The 14,780-nt window shown below is 42.9% G+C and overlaps 2 protein-coding genes across 3 annotated transcripts; both read left to right on the top strand.

Annotated features, from left to right (window-relative positions):
* Nucleotides 1-244: 244 nt before the first annotated feature.
* LOC137914471 (RAB7A-interacting MON1-CCZ1 complex subunit 1) lies at nucleotides 245-3,289 on the top strand. 2 transcript variants are annotated; one of them, XM_068758009.1, is made up of 6 exons: nucleotides 245-338; nucleotides 938-1,047; nucleotides 1,527-1,589; nucleotides 1,845-1,976; nucleotides 2,082-2,196; nucleotides 2,278-3,289. In XM_068758009.1, the coding sequence occupies exons 1-6, from the start codon at nucleotides 245-247 to the stop codon at nucleotides 2,511-2,513; spliced, it is 750 nt and encodes a 249-aa protein (XP_068614110.1). In that variant the 3' UTR covers nucleotides 2,514-3,289. The 2 variants fall into 2 exon arrangements, with proteins under 2 accessions (XP_068614110.1, XP_068614109.1); XM_068758008.1 differs by having other exon boundaries at nucleotides 1,443-1,589.
* Nucleotides 3,290-3,484: 195 nt separating this feature from the next.
* LOC137914470 (F-box only protein 4-like) lies at nucleotides 3,485-6,468 on the top strand. Its single transcript, XM_068758007.1, has 7 exons — nucleotides 3,485-3,631; nucleotides 4,032-4,297; nucleotides 4,432-4,652; nucleotides 5,226-5,301; nucleotides 5,397-5,572; nucleotides 5,697-5,917; nucleotides 6,003-6,468. The coding sequence occupies exons 1-7, from the start codon at nucleotides 3,485-3,487 to the stop codon at nucleotides 6,096-6,098; spliced, it is 1,203 nt and encodes a 400-aa protein (XP_068614108.1). The 3' UTR covers nucleotides 6,099-6,468.
* Nucleotides 6,469-14,780: the final 8,312 nt, after the last annotated feature.

Below are 14,780 nucleotides of genomic sequence, written 5' to 3'. Positions count from 1 at the left end.
GTGAGGTGCAAAACACATTTACAAAATCCCGAAACACTTTTACACTATTTAGAAACAAAACAAGCACAATAAAACAACTTCAAAGTGATTCCGATTATCAAATGGCACGCGCTGTATCAATAGCCACGTCAGAATTGATAGATTTATGACGGGCCTCAGGTGCGTTGGACGCAGAGACGCTGCTCTCCGTTTTCACGAGCGCGTGAGCGATCCCGGGCTCACGTCACGTGACAGATGCCGAGTCATGGCCGACGAGTACAGGCGACAAGGTTTGGAGTTGGAGAGAAGGATATTTGAGATAGACATCAAGTGTTCTTCTCTCAGATCCGAAAAGCAAGGTATCGATAAAAAAAAAATGTTTTTCCTTTTTTCTGACTTGTCGCTATTCTACACACTTAGTTTGAGCGGCTAACGTTTTTCCATTTTTTTTTTTTTAGCCCGATAGCATCTCAGCTAACGATATCGAGCGAAACTTAACCGCCGCAGTCTGTTAGAATATTGCATGTTGCCAATAAATGCGTATCTATAATGAATTATCATTCGTTAAAATAACACGCTAGCGTTCACTCGCTACTTATACGTCTGATTATCAAAGTATTCGAGCTATTGGCTATCCGGGAGTTTGCTAACATTAGCCGAAATGTGATTGTTGACAAACCATTAGCCGCTGCTACTTATTACTGAGAAAATTTGCTATTACGCCTTTATATTTTCCGTTAAATGCTAACATCGTTACGTTGTAGCATAGCATCTTTGCATATTATGTTGTCGTTTAATTAATTACCGTGTTCGATTGTGGCGTAGGTTGAATTGTTTGTGTAAACAGTCTAAATGCGAAGCGAAATTAATCAAATTAATAGCAACATGTAAAGCCGAGGAGCGCCCTCTGTATCTAGATACGCAGGCGATAATATAATGCCACGTTTCTCCTTTGCAGATGATGACTATTTACAGAATGCATCTGCCATACTAGAGAAGTTGAAAAGCTATTACAGACAAGGAGTGGAGAGTACCAACCTTTCCAAGGTGCTGCAGGATTATACACAGGTATGTATATATTCACATCAAACTGTAATTATTGTATTCAGCTGCAGTAGATGACTTTAATTTGTTATAGATGTATAAAAACATCATTTCTATTATTTCTATTACTCATTTGGTTTATGAAACATCAGAAATGAGTGAAATCACCCACATCGATCCTGTTTCGCTTGATGAATGGTTAATATACACTGCCAGTAAAGATTACATTTTGAAAATCATTACCATGACTTTAAAAATGTAGAGGTCAGACAAGTTGCTTACATTGAGGAAAATTAATGCCAGTGGTGTATATGAGTCCATGGTTGGTAATGGTTAATAAAGATAAAATAGTGCATAGATTTTATTCACATAGTATCATTTTTTTGATGTGGGTGTATATTTGTTTTTCATCCTTTTAGGTAATTCTAGACATTACATTTTATGAAGAGAATAAACTGGTGGACCAGGAGTTCCCTGAGGATTGTTCCCCATTTAAAATCCAGCAACTGCTGCAGGACCTGACCGAGCCAGAAGTTTTGGCTGGGAGGCTAACATCAGCACAAGAAGTGTGTATTTCCAAACTATTTTCTATGGTGATGCAAATGTCTGTCGCTTTCATTAGCATTATTTGACAATGAGGGAGACCAACGGTTCTATTGGCCCTTTGAAAAGTACACCCCCCCCCCCCTTCTATATTTTGTTTTCATTGATTGTTGGGTATTTATAGTCTAAAACATCTGTTGTACTTCAGTTTTCTCATTTATGGTTTTACTGCCGTGTAATTGTGTGACAGCCTTACTCATGTCTCTGGTCCATTACAGGTACAGTCTGTGCTGGGACTGGAGCTATTGGAATGCCTCTATTGGAGACGGGGAGCTCTGCTGTACATGTACTGCCACACCCTTCATCAACGTAAACAATGGATTAAGAAAAACAAGGACACATTCCTTAAGGTATCACATTGTGAACGGTTGACCACTTCTTTCATGCAAAGTTGATGTTTTTGATGTACTGATGTGAGGTGTAGCGATCACCTGCCTCTCCTATTTTTAACAAAGTGTATTCAGGAAGGGGTGCGCTACCTGATGCGGATGCTGCAGGTGAGGAACTCTGTAAAACTCAATGATGGGGTAGTGCTCCATGACACTGCTACAGCAAACTTCCTTTCTGAAGGTAAGCATGTCATTTCATGTGAATTCAATTCTGTAGCTGGTGTTTTTGGTCATGCTCACGACCAGTTTGTGTTTTTGCCAGGCATCTTCTCAGACACACACCTGTTGACAATGATGTACATCGGTGAAATGTGTTTCTGGGCTGTCAAGTATGAGGACTGCAGTGCTGATACTAAGGATTGCAAAGGAGATCGCCTCCAGTTTCGGGACATTGGCACACAGATCCTCAACAAATATGTGCTTGCCTGTGAGGGCCCTCTGCAGGGTCAGGGTTGGAACACAGAGAATGCCAAGGAAATCCTTAGTATTTTACAGTGAAACAAGCTTTTGTGTTGATGTTGCCCCCAGGCACAGATCTAAGCTCAGTATTAAAACATTTGACAATACCCCCCCCCCTCCAAAAAAAATAAAAAAAATGGAACCCTTTACGTGGGGTGTAATGTCGTGGAAAGTTAAGGGGAGGCACAGGTATATGAAATAAAAGAGATTGGGTCTGTGTGTCAGCAGGCATCCTCTTCCCACGCCAAACAGCTTAGGCAGAAGCGGGTCAATAATAGGTCAAAGTGTGAGACTGATGGTGTAAACTGGCAGCGGCTGCAGGGGAGATGGTTGATTTTGTTGTTTGTTTGCCCTGTCCTGTTCAAAAAGCAGTTATCATCCTGACTTATGACTGGGGGACATATTTTGTTCTGAGAATGTTATAATAATAATATAAAATGTGTATTCATAAAAAATAAATTGACTTTTTATTTTTTAATATTGTTACAAGTTTGAAGATAATCCATCTGGAAATGAGACGTTGCACATTAATACTTTATTTATTGTTTTGTTGCCCTTTGTTATGCTTTTAATATAATTGCATATATTTTATATGTATAAGTATAAACATATGCTAATGGTAAGGAAAGATATTTACAGACAGTTTGACAACGCTGTATTAATGACCATCTTGAGTTTAAGATCTGTTCACACTAGCTTCATAACGCACCACTTGTATTCTTTTGAAAAGCCCACTTGAATAATCTCGATAGTATAACTATTATAGAGAATATGTGTTGTTTGGACAAAAAAAATAAAGTTCTTTTTTTTATGTCTTTGTTGACAATAAACACACGTTGTTTAAAAAAATAAAAAGTTCATTTTCACCACACTTCGGGTTTGGACGTCTGGCCTACAATACCCACAATCCTCCGCTGCCGCCAGCAACAAGGAAGTGACGGGACCAGAGAAACGTCAACATCGTAGACTCGCCTCGTCTGTCTCAACGTTGGTTTTTCCCATCTGAAGTCATGGCAGGAGAGACGCAGCAGCTCAAAATGTCTGTCGTTATTCGCGGACTCCAGCAGTTCAGAGAGAAATATTTCCGAAAAGTTGTCAACGATGACTCGAAGCCTCTTGACGTGCGAGAAGAGCTTGGATTTCTGGATGGTTTGCCGGTGAGACAAATACAAACACAACTTTTATTTTTCTCAAATGCCCAAAGTCTACTTTTGTAGAATTCCTTCTTTACTATCTGAAGATGTCAACGTCGAGTCGGAATTAAACGTACAAGTACAGACTTCATACTTGATTCATTTATTGTACTTCATACTATTTAAGAGGGAAATATTCTGCTTTTCCTTTCCTACTACATAAAGCGTTACGCTTCCCAAGTCTGATATTTGAGTTTATTATAAAATATAAAGTATTAAATTACCCCAGTTTAGTAAAGTCTCAGACAACGGAACCTAAATATCCAAACGGAGGCCGAGCAGTAGAGATATATTTGGGAAATACCAGATTGTTGTTACCTTTTCTATTTTATACTAATGGGGGATCACGTTTTTCATCCTTCAGGTGGAGGTACAGTTCCTGATACTGACCTTTCTGTCTCCTGCCGATATCTTCTGCCTGGGAGCCACCAGTCATTACTGGAGAGCCTTGGTCAGAGATCCATTGCTATGGAAGTACTTCCTGCTCAGGGACATGCCGTACTGGCCCTCCATCAATCATGTGACCATGCCCAAATTGGATGCGCCACTAATCAATGAAGATGAGCGTGCGGATGATAGAAAAGAGGGGGCAGACAAAGGGACAGACTCAAAATGCAACTACATGACAGAGTAGGTATCGTTTTCTTGCGAGCTGTGACCTGTTTTTTTATACTGCTGTCCTGAATCGAGACCATCCGGTTAAAATTTGTCAGGTAGGAATATTTTACCGCTGTTTTTTTTGTTTGTTTTTTTGCTGTGACCAGATACCTGAAAGGCTTCCCATCCTGCAGACAACAATGGGTTCCTTCGCAGTCAGCATATGAAGTTGTGAGCTCGTTATTTCAGTCTCTGGTGGCCTCTGCCAAGCCGCGTTATGCCATGTTTGGCCCTGGCTTGGAGCAGCTGGAGGTCTCTCTGGTTGGAAGGCTCGTTCATGCCCGAGATATTCTTCCTATGGCAGACGATCAACACAGACAGACAAATGGTGAGATGATGGGCAAAGATAAGTGACATTTAATCCTTTCCTCATCAACAGTATGCCCAGAACCTTCCTGAATGGTTGATTCTAAAGGTGCCTGCCTGCCAATCACACATAAATTCAATAAGAAAAATAAAAGAAAGCTTCCTCACTTGAGGCGGCGCAGTGGTAAGCGCTGTTGCCTCACAGCAAGGAGGTCGCGGGTTTGAATCCTGTGAGGAGTTTGCATGTTCTCCCCGTGTCTGCGTGGGTTCTCTCCAGGTTCTCTGGCTTCCCACCACCAAAAGCATGCAGCTTAGGTGGATTGGTGACACTAAATTGCCCGTAGGTGTGAGTGTGTGTTGCCCTGTTATGAACTGGCGGCTTGTCCAGGGTGTACCCCGCCTCTCGCTCATTGACTTCTGGGATAGGCTCCAGCTTGGCCCAGACAAAGTGGTTGGAAAATGAAATGAGCTTCCTCACTTGTTGCGAATGTATTTTTTTCCACCTCCAGTAGGTGGCAGTATCAGCCCACAAGCCTTTCAAATAGACAAGTTGACAAAGACAATGTAACCCGTCTCTCCTTTTTTCCAGTTCAAGGTATCGGGTCCGGAATCAGTTACATGTTCAACAACAAGCACCAATTCAATATCTTGACCCTGTACACAACCAACAGGTGAGCGTTCGGTCCCTGCAGCTGGTCCTTTGTTCTTTGTTCCCCCCCCGAGCGTTCCCGTTAATAAGGCTGAAGTCGTTCAACTCTTAATGTAGGGCAGAAAGGGAAAGAGGCAGATTTCTGCAGCAGTGGAGCGCCAAAAATAGACTGTTTACCTTTGAAGGAACAGATGACTCGGGCTACCCAATCTACAGCCCTGCTCCTCAAGTTCAGCAAGTGTGCCAGGTGGCGGACGGATTCATCTACGTAGCCAATGCAGAGCCTGGGAGAGGTGAGATAAGAGAACCGCTCTATTTCTTCGTCTGCACCGCTGCTACCAACCCTGTTGTCTCGTGTACTTTGAGTTATTTAAACCATCAGAGGATAACATTTGCGTGAAACTTTACGTTGAACAGGTGAGGGGGAGTCTGAGGTGGCCCAGATCCGGGCTGTGCTGAGTGTCGCCAATGGTTCCAAGCCTCTGCTTGTTCTCTCTTGTATCTCCCACGAAGAACCGGAAGCAGCCGATCCAGCGAGTCTGCAAATTATTACCCACAAAAAGAGGGCAAGAAGTCGAACTCCATGTGTTGACATTGCAAAGAGGCTCGGCCTGCCCCATCTGGTTAACCCCTGGATGGTAACTGGCTTAGGTTTAACCACCTGAAAGGCTTCATCCAGCTGGTCTGAGAACATCTAAACCTGAATTTATGTCTCTCTTACAGGTGCAGGATACGGTTGCACTGTCCCTGTCAGGCCTTTTGGATGGTCTTTCCTGGTTGCTGAGAACTTCTGGAGTCAGACTGTCTGGTAGCCGGTGACCACACGAGCTCAACCAACAGGCCTCACTGATGGGCCATCCTTGCAGCGAGACTCTCTGTAACACACTTTCCTGAGTAATGCACTGTTTATCTATGAGCGCTACGGGATCAACGCCTGGAGCAGGGGATACTGACAAGAGACCCGGTTTTCAGTTTATCATCAAAGGGGCTTGACATGATTTAAATTGTTTAATGGACATGTTGATGTTCTGCTAGCATCTTAAAATCATGTTGAAGGTATTTTTTTTACTTGCAGAATGTATCGTTTTTGTTCTGGGAATCCTGATTGCATATTTTTTTTTACAATGAGGTGTCTTCTTTCCAAAGGGGCAACTGTGTTGCAAAGATATGATTCACATGACTAAATATTATCACAACCAATACTAATTTGTGCTTCATTTCTTTGTATATGGCATGAAGAAATGTTTACTTTTGATGATGTTATGTATCGTTTATTTGTGGCGGCTGGGATGGAAGCACAGTCAGGGTTGTGCTGTTGCCTCACGGCAAGAAGGTGTCGGGTTCAATTCCGTCCTTATCTCCATAAGGAAGGAATTGAACCCAACACCTTCATGTTCTGCGCTCGTCTGCATGGGGTTCTTTCCGAGTTCTCTGACTTCCTCCACCTCCAGAAACATGCGGCTCAGGTGAATTGGCCTCGCGAAATTGTGTGTGTGTGTTGCCACGTGATGAGTTTGCATCTCATCCGCGCTGCTACTTAGTTCTATAAATATTTCAGATATATATATATTTTACTTGTGGTGAAAGAGTCACTCACAACTTGCTCTTGAATGTCTGTTAAATGACCAGGATGTGACAGAACTGCATGCGAGTCAAGTTTTCTTTAACTTGCTTTTCTTTCTGACTCATGCACACATTTCACACGTTTTAGACCCCGTGAGCCTCTCTTAACATCGGCACATACTGTCACTTTGTAAAGCAGTAAATGCAGCCCTTAAATGATGTTTGTGTGTTTGATGCTGCATTTGTGGCGCCTGCTTGATGGCAGCAGTGTTATATATAATGGCAGCATGTAAGGATGACAGGATAATGCGTTTCACTGGGCTGCTGTTGTTCTGACCCCCCCCTCCCCCCTCCCAGCAACCACACACCTTTACTAAAAAAAAAAGGTGCCCTAATCTCAACAGTAATTTTCGTGGATGTACAGATTTACAACAGGACCATGGTTCGTGTAATTTACATGCATTGACCTGAGCCGACTACTGGTAGAGAGGAGAATGGTCCTTTTTTGTAGTCCCTGAAATATGATCAGAATTGATGGGGGGGGGTAAAATGAAATCTGAATTTTCATCTCAACACATCTCTGTTCTCTGTAAACAGGACGCCCGTCTCTTTGGTCCTCCCTCCACATCATCCTCCTACATTGTGTGTGTGTGTGTGTGTGTGTGTGCGCATGCACATGCAAACACGTGCTTACACAGACTATCCAACAAGGGTATAGCATATAAATCATGCAAAGCTGTTCTTAGAGGCGGGATGTAGGTGCCACTATTGGACAATGATGTGATACTCTGTGCTCCTGATGGAGGCAGAGACTGAACAAGGACCATCAGTAATACAGAGGATCACGTTCATCTGTATCACACGGATGAAGATTAACTATGCACCAGTGTATGGAGAAGAGGAAAAAACAAACCAACACGAGGAATAAAAACTACAAACTGTAGATGGTTGCTCAGATACATGAGTAGATATAACAATAAAATGCAGAAACAAACGAGACGATCGTTCAACAACAAAATAAAAAACTGACGGGTTTGGAGCCAGATCTCTCGTATAGGATGCTTTCACAAACTTTCATTTGCACAAGCTCCTTACATCACGGTGGCGCTGGAGTTTGGTAGGGGCGGGCCATGTTTGGGAATGCTGAACGTGAACCAGGCCTCCAGCTGCCTCTTGTCTTACACAATCGAAGCGGGCCTCAGGGATAGGATATCGCCAAGAACAACCCCCCCCCCCCCAATCGTCTGCTTAAAGAGCTGTGCTGCCAGGGTGTGAGTTCATTGTTGAAAATCTTGACAATGTTTTAGTTTGAGGTGGGGGCAGAACCTTCATCACCATTGATGTGAGATCTGCATAGATAGAGGAATTGAAAGAGTGGGGGTGGATGTAATGATCCAAGTGGCTACAGATAAAGTAAAGCGCAAAGTGCCAGCCACTTAATCCAAGGTGTAGTTGTTGTCGCTTTGTCAATACCTGCTGAACTAAAAAAAAACAAGCTCAGGGGGTTAAACGCAGTAAACACCGGAGCCGGAGCCGAAGCTGTTGACTGTCTTTCTCAGACCTCATCTCCCATCTTCTGCCACCGCTCTTCCTCACTGGTTGTTTCATCCCGCTCTCTTCAATCTATCCTCCTTTTATTAAAGTTAAGTCCCTGATTTGTATTCTATGAGAACAAGTAACAATAAAGCAGGCATTTAAAAAAATAAATAAATGCATAATTTGCATGATGCATTCAGCGATTAGGCTAAGCGTCCTTCTTAATTGTGTTGTTTTGCGCATTGTGGAGCGCTCCCGCTGATACTCTGTGGATTTTACTCATCCCAAGCAATTTCATCAATTCACTTCAATTTCCTTCCCCACTTCATGACTTCCATTCCACCTACTTCTCCCCACCCTCCTGTTGTTATACATACATACAGTATATATAAGATGGCTTTATTGAATTTGAATGTTATTTTTGATGGCAAGTTAAGTTTCACAAACACAAGTAAATCCAGATGGAGCTTCTTCCAGTTCCAGCTCAGATCCATCTTTAATAATTAGGCATTTCCTATCAGCCTCTAATTGTGAATGACTCATTCCATGCACTAATCTCATCCAGGCTGGCTTCTCTTTAGTCTACAATCTTCTAGACTTTAGAACCCTCACAGCACGGTTCCATCGGATCCTTTTAAGATGGCTCTGGCTTATTTATTCAAACACAAAACACAGAAAGATGAAAGGCAAGTTGGGGGGGGGGGGGGGGGGGGGATAAGCTTTTTCTATGACAGTGCATTCCCAGAAGTTGCCTATCAGAGGCAGTAAAACAGGCAGCGCCTGTAGATTAGTTTGAATTTAGGCCCTGTGGACTGTTTGAATACAAAGTTCCCTTGCTGCAAACTCTCAACGGCACACTAAATCCAAAAGCAGTCCTAAATAAATAAACTGTTTACTTCAGAAAATAATGTTTGCTCAGAGCTGCTGTTAAAGGAAATGATTCAGGCTGAATCATTTAATTTTAGATTCCGTCCTTATATGCTCAAGAAAGAGTCAAAGATTTTTGGTTATGTTCTTGTCATATCCAGCAATTATAGACTACAGCCAGCCTTATCTTTAAATATTGATTGTTGTACAGTTGCAGTGAAAAAGCACAACAAAAACAACGCCACGACGATAACGACGACATGTTCACCGAGCGGGTGTAGATGAGGAAGGAACCCACATCAAGAGCTCCCACTGCAGGCCCAGTGGCATCAAGCTGCATTGTTCTGTTGTCACATTTAATACAGCATCGGTTCACATGATCACTCAGTGCACACAATCACAGGAATGAGTATTCCATAACAAAGGAACTAATTCAATGCACGCCCAGACTCTCCTCCAATCAGAACTCCCTGTCCCATAGCTGACCGCCACAGGGAACGTGGTCAGGGCTCAATAAATACAGATAAATTATTTGTCCGTGTGAGTGTATGTGTGGTCAAAGCATCCCAAGTCTACTAAAAGGACGTACATTTAGAGCAAGTTGGTATTGCTTGAGTTTTCCTTTTGTTGAAGCATGAATCTAGGAAGGCCTATCTCTGTCAAACCCTGACCTTCCCTTTATATTAAGTTAGGACAGAATTCAAAATCCAGCAACCATGAAAATAAAATGTCTTCCCTCAGGAAGCAATGATAATAATGCTTCATGGATCCAGCCCTGTTTTTGCCTTATTGCAAGGGACCTCATGGGGATCAAACAAGCAGATTATGTGCAACTGGCTAAACTGGTCCCTGTTTCATAATGTTCAAAAGGTAGAAGGAAAGAAAAATTCTGGACCTGCCCTACATCTGGATTCACTCCAAAATTATACGGGTTCTTTCCTGTTTTTATGATCAACCCCCCCCCCCCCAACAAGTTTCCTGTGTTGTAATTCTACAAAGTACAAACAGACAAACAAACATCAGGGGTAAAATTCCCCTTCTCGGCAGAGGTAACAGGACAAAGATGGTTACTATACGACACGTCCACACGCTTCCATATAACATGGTTCAATGATAGACCCCCCCCCCCCCTCCCACCACACCCCATTCCACTTGGGTGTTTGTATTCGCACTGCCATGAGCCATGCTATAACGTGTGGCTGGCGGGAGCCAGAAGGAGACGGGGATGCTTCATCTTAGCGCAGGCGGAGCGACTCCCATTTCTTTCTCTTTGCGTCACAAAGTCAAGTCAATTGTGCATTAGTGCCATGCCTGACCCCAAAAAATAAAAGAATACAACTTCAACAAGAAATGAAGGGGCGCCAGGCCCCATCCCTGTCGGCGCATTTAGCCTGTTTATCTCTTGGATAATATTTACATCCGACCATGTAAATAAGACCGTTCATCTTTGCTCTGTTTTCAGAGCTGCTATCCATCACGAACCGGAGTGGGTTGTTTGGTTTTTTTTGCTCCAGGTTCTTCAACTGGTTCCCTGCTCTGCAGAGTACGACTGGCTCAAGGATAATGGCTGTGCGCTCCAACATGTTTTAACTGAGATATTACATACGACGCCGTGCCAATGTGTGTTTATCTTAGGATGATTCTTGTGTATTCACTGATTTAAGCTATTATATAGACATCTGGTTTACAGACAGAGGGTCTTGAAGTTATATCTGTACTTTCTATTAGTGCTTGTTGTTTCCTTACCATTGTTGGTATATATGCTTATTAACATTGCTGGTATATGTTCATTACCATTGCTGGTATATGTTTATTACCATTGTTGGTATATGTTTATTACCATTGCTGGTATATGTTTATTAACATTGCTGGTATATGTTCATTACCATTGCTGGTATATGTTAGCATGATTGTTTAAACAGTCATCTGTTACCCTTGGTAACACCATAATGAAAGGAAAGGGGAAAAAACAGCACTTTTTTTTATTTATCTACTGTTTCATGTTTGTTGTATTTTGCAAAATCATAAAATCTCTTGTTGTTTGATATATTTTGTAGTTTGTAACAGTGCAGTTTATTATGTTTATATATTATGAGAAATAGGGGTGGGATTAAATACGTTTTCTTCTTCCTACTCCCTTTCAGGCAGAGTTGGAATACTATTTGTTTAAATGTTGTTCAGTCATCTGGTTTCGATCTAGCGATCTTCGGTTACTGCCCGATATAACATGTTTAGGTTTACAGCTTCCTTTTCGCGTGTCTGTTTGGCGCTTTGCGTTGTTTTCAGGATGCTTTTATATGTGCGTACCTTACGTACGGCGCAGGCTACAAGTTCAAGTTTCCACATTAGTACGAGAAGGAGGGACGGTGGGAGGTGGTCCAGTGGAACCTATTCATTTAGGTAGGTAGGTAGATAGATAGAAGTGTCTTCACTATAAATAGTCAAATAGTCCCATGGAAAAGAAACAAACATGAACGCAAAGGTCCGATTCATGTTTATGAAATAGGAGCAACAGCATTCTTGTGACTTGCAATCAAATTGAATATACTTTTCAGAACGGTGCGCAAACAAGTCAGGATATGCTGTATAGAAGCTTTTAAAACATATTACACACTCACTACCGCAGTGGGGAAGTATGTGCCGTGTTCTGGGTGCATCGATATTCAGAAACAACTAATGATTGTTTCAGGATCTCGTTTTGACATTGCGGGAGATTATATTACAGTTGTTCAGATTTTAGTAACAATGGCGACGTTTGTGCTGTCTTTTTTACACCGGATGCCATTCCTGACGCAACTCTCTGCATTTATCCGGGCTTGAGAGCGGCACAAGGGAGAAACTGGCAATGCTACGTTAGCTCCTGCTAACCGCATCACCCATGAGGCTGCATTAGGAGTAAAACGTGTGTGTAAATGAGAAGGTTTCAGGGGAAACAGTGAGGCTGCAAGGAATAGACGTGAAGAAGGTAGAGGACTTCAGGTACCTCGGGTCAACAGTGCAGAGTGATGGAGAGAATGTTGAAAGGAGGTGAAGAATCGTGTGCAGGCAGGCTGGAGGAAAGCATCAGGTGTGCTCTGTGATAGGAGAGTGTCAGCGAGGATGAAGGGGAAGGTCTACAAGACGGTGGTGAGGCCAGCCATGATGGACGGCTTAGAGACAGTGTCTCTAAGGAAGAGACCGGAGGCGGAGCTAGAAGTGAAGCTAGGAGTGAACAGGATAGGATTAGATATGAGCCAATAAGAGGGACAGCAAATGTTAGACGTTTTGGAGATAAGATCAGAGGGACCAGACTTCAAAGATACTGGTTAATCAAGCTATTTGCTGCCAGTCCAACAGCGGTGATGGAAACTGACAGGCTGAAATCGGTCCCACGCTTTTCAATGAAACTTTGTGAATCACTTCATTTGTCAATGAAGTGATTGACAAAAAAAACCCTGCCTTATAATATAATAAATATACAATAACTCACTGAAGGAGAAAACAGCCGAACATTTCATGTTGTCATCAATACAACTGAACAATAACGTTCAAACGGTATTAGAGTTGACTTCTGAACATTAATATAATGCGTAATGCAGTATTAGTCACTTTAACAAGTATTTCTGCGCGTGTTTTAGCCACATTGTAAATGTATGCCTCCCTTCCTTAGTAGATAAAGTGACTGCTCGCCGTCTCCTCCTTTACGCACTGGCTTTTACCTGAGAGCGCTGGGCGCTCCGTCGCCAGTGGGGGGTGTGGGGGGGGAGTTATTCTGGAAGTTCGGCGTGGCCACTCTGCGTCTCCGTGGATCGTCTGGGGTAGATGCGACTACTGTTGGCGGATGAGGGCGCTTCACCGCCATTTGAAACGCGCACTGGGTGAGACGCAGCGAGGACGAAACAGGCAACAGAAAAGCTGCAGTTCTGATCGGACAGATCTCAAAGCAGGACTTTCCGTGCGTGTCCGCGCGCTCTCGTCTCGCTGGAACGTCAGATGACCAACTTGTGAAAAGTCGATCTTCTCCGTCCTCGCGCTTTTACGGAGACTTCGTACCGGGTAAGTGCGCTCATGTTTTGTAAAGTGCATACTCTTTCTTGACAGAACTCCGCGGTTTAGACGCAACCTGGGGGGGGGGGGTGATCACTGAAACTGCGTGATTGCATGCTGGACTATTATATTACATTGCAGGCTGCGCGCTGCACACAAAGTGTTAGTGCGCGTAAAGCCTGTTGCTCGACGTCAAACTTCCAGAGACTCGAGGCTGACTGAATGCGTGCAGCAAGTCCGGGTAGTAAAACTCGGGAGAACTGCTTATTCCACGCAGTAATGTGAAGTATTGTTGCTCTCTGTGGCGTGTTTGTCAGTCGGTCAATATTTCTTGCTTGCTTTTATTACTATGGACGACATGACGAGTGCAGCTGCTTAAAAAAAATGTTTTTTATGATTATTGTAGTCGATTTTGCATGTACGGAATAAACACTTGTGTTTATTCCGTACATGCAAAATAATTATTATTAGGTCAGTATTTATGTTACTATGAAAACAGAAAAGTTGCAGGCATCCTTTTTTCTGGTCGGATTTGAAACCAGATCAGGTTTTTTTTAATATATAAAACCAATGACAGAATTTGCTTCCAAAGCGTTAGCTTGCCCCCCCCCCTGATTTATATTATTGATCTCTTAACTTTACAGCAGTGCTCCCCTCACATCCCTCCTCTGCGGTGGCTTCAGATCAATTACTATTCTTTTATATAGCATTTGATCTACAACCTTATGAATGTGGTAAATCACGAGAACCGAAATCCGGATTAGTCCACATGTGACTACTCAATTCCGATTAGTTTGAAATTATTAACAGATTTTTGTGGGCAGAATGTCACGTGACCGCTTTGGTTCTGTGACAAAGTGCTGCACGCCTCTGCGAACACAGTCACTTGTGGGGAATGCTGCAAAGCAGAGCTTCCACTAAGACCCTAATTTCAGATCTGAACCGCGCACACACCTTTTTGTCAATGCAGGACTCTTTTCCTTGCACTTTCTTGTTTCATGCGTGTATACTTGTCTCACAAGTGTATACTTGTCTCACAAGTATACACATCTGTCGGCACAAGTAGTTATTCTTTCGTTCGCTTGCTCCCCACTGTTTGGAGGGTTTGCAGATGTGTTGCTGATCTGCTTCCAGCACAGGCTCTTCTCATGCCAGCGTGCTGACTCGGAGTTTTCCACTCTCGCTTATGAAATAAGAGTCAGAGACACTGGAGCCATCTAGTAGCCAGATCTGAATGCCTGAAAGCATACACACGTGCACACAGGATAAAAATGCAACCTGTTTCTACACGCAAAGCCTCTCCAGCAACACACACACACAGATGCAAACGCTAGATTAATGTGCATAAAAGCAACTGTCAAATGCCCCTTAGCAGCAGCGGGTGGAGCTGCTCTGACTCTGTGTACTCTTCCTCACCATCTCTGATGTAACATGCTGACTCATGTCGAAGTCTGCATTATGTTTACTCTGATATACTGTTGATTTTACAGAAGATATTTGAGGCTAAGG

This window comes from Brachionichthys hirsutus, unplaced genomic scaffold (genome assembly GCF_040956055.1).
Source record: "Brachionichthys hirsutus isolate HB-005 unplaced genomic scaffold, CSIRO-AGI_Bhir_v1 contig_694, whole genome shotgun sequence".
NCBI lineage: Eukaryota > Metazoa > Chordata > Actinopteri > Lophiiformes > Brachionichthyidae > Brachionichthys > Brachionichthys hirsutus.
This window is presented reverse-complemented; position numbering and strand designations above follow the sequence as displayed.

Bases quoted from the DNA above. Each gene is read 5' to 3' on its own strand.
- LOC137914471 (XM_068758008.1), top strand. From the start codon at position 245: ATGGCCGACGAGTACAGGCGACAAGGTTTGGAGTTGGAGAGAAGGATA. The intron at 339-937 runs GTATCGATAAAA...TCTCCTTTGCAG, and splicing joins TCTCAGATCCGAAAAGCAAG to ATGATGACTATTTACAGAAT. The intron at 1,590-1,844 runs GTGTGTATTTCC...GGTCCATTACAG, and splicing joins GGCTAACATCAGCACAAGAA to GTACAGTCTGTGCTGGGACT.
- LOC137914470 (XM_068758007.1), top strand. From the start codon at position 3,485: ATGGCAGGAGAGACGCAGCAGCTCAAAATGTCTGTCGTTATTCGCGGA. The intron at 4,298-4,431 runs GTAGGTATCGTT...TGCTGTGACCAG, and splicing joins AAATGCAACTACATGACAGA to ATACCTGAAAGGCTTCCCAT. The intron at 5,918-6,002 runs GTAACTGGCTTA...TCTCTCTTACAG, and splicing joins ATCTGGTTAACCCCTGGATG to GTGCAGGATACGGTTGCACT.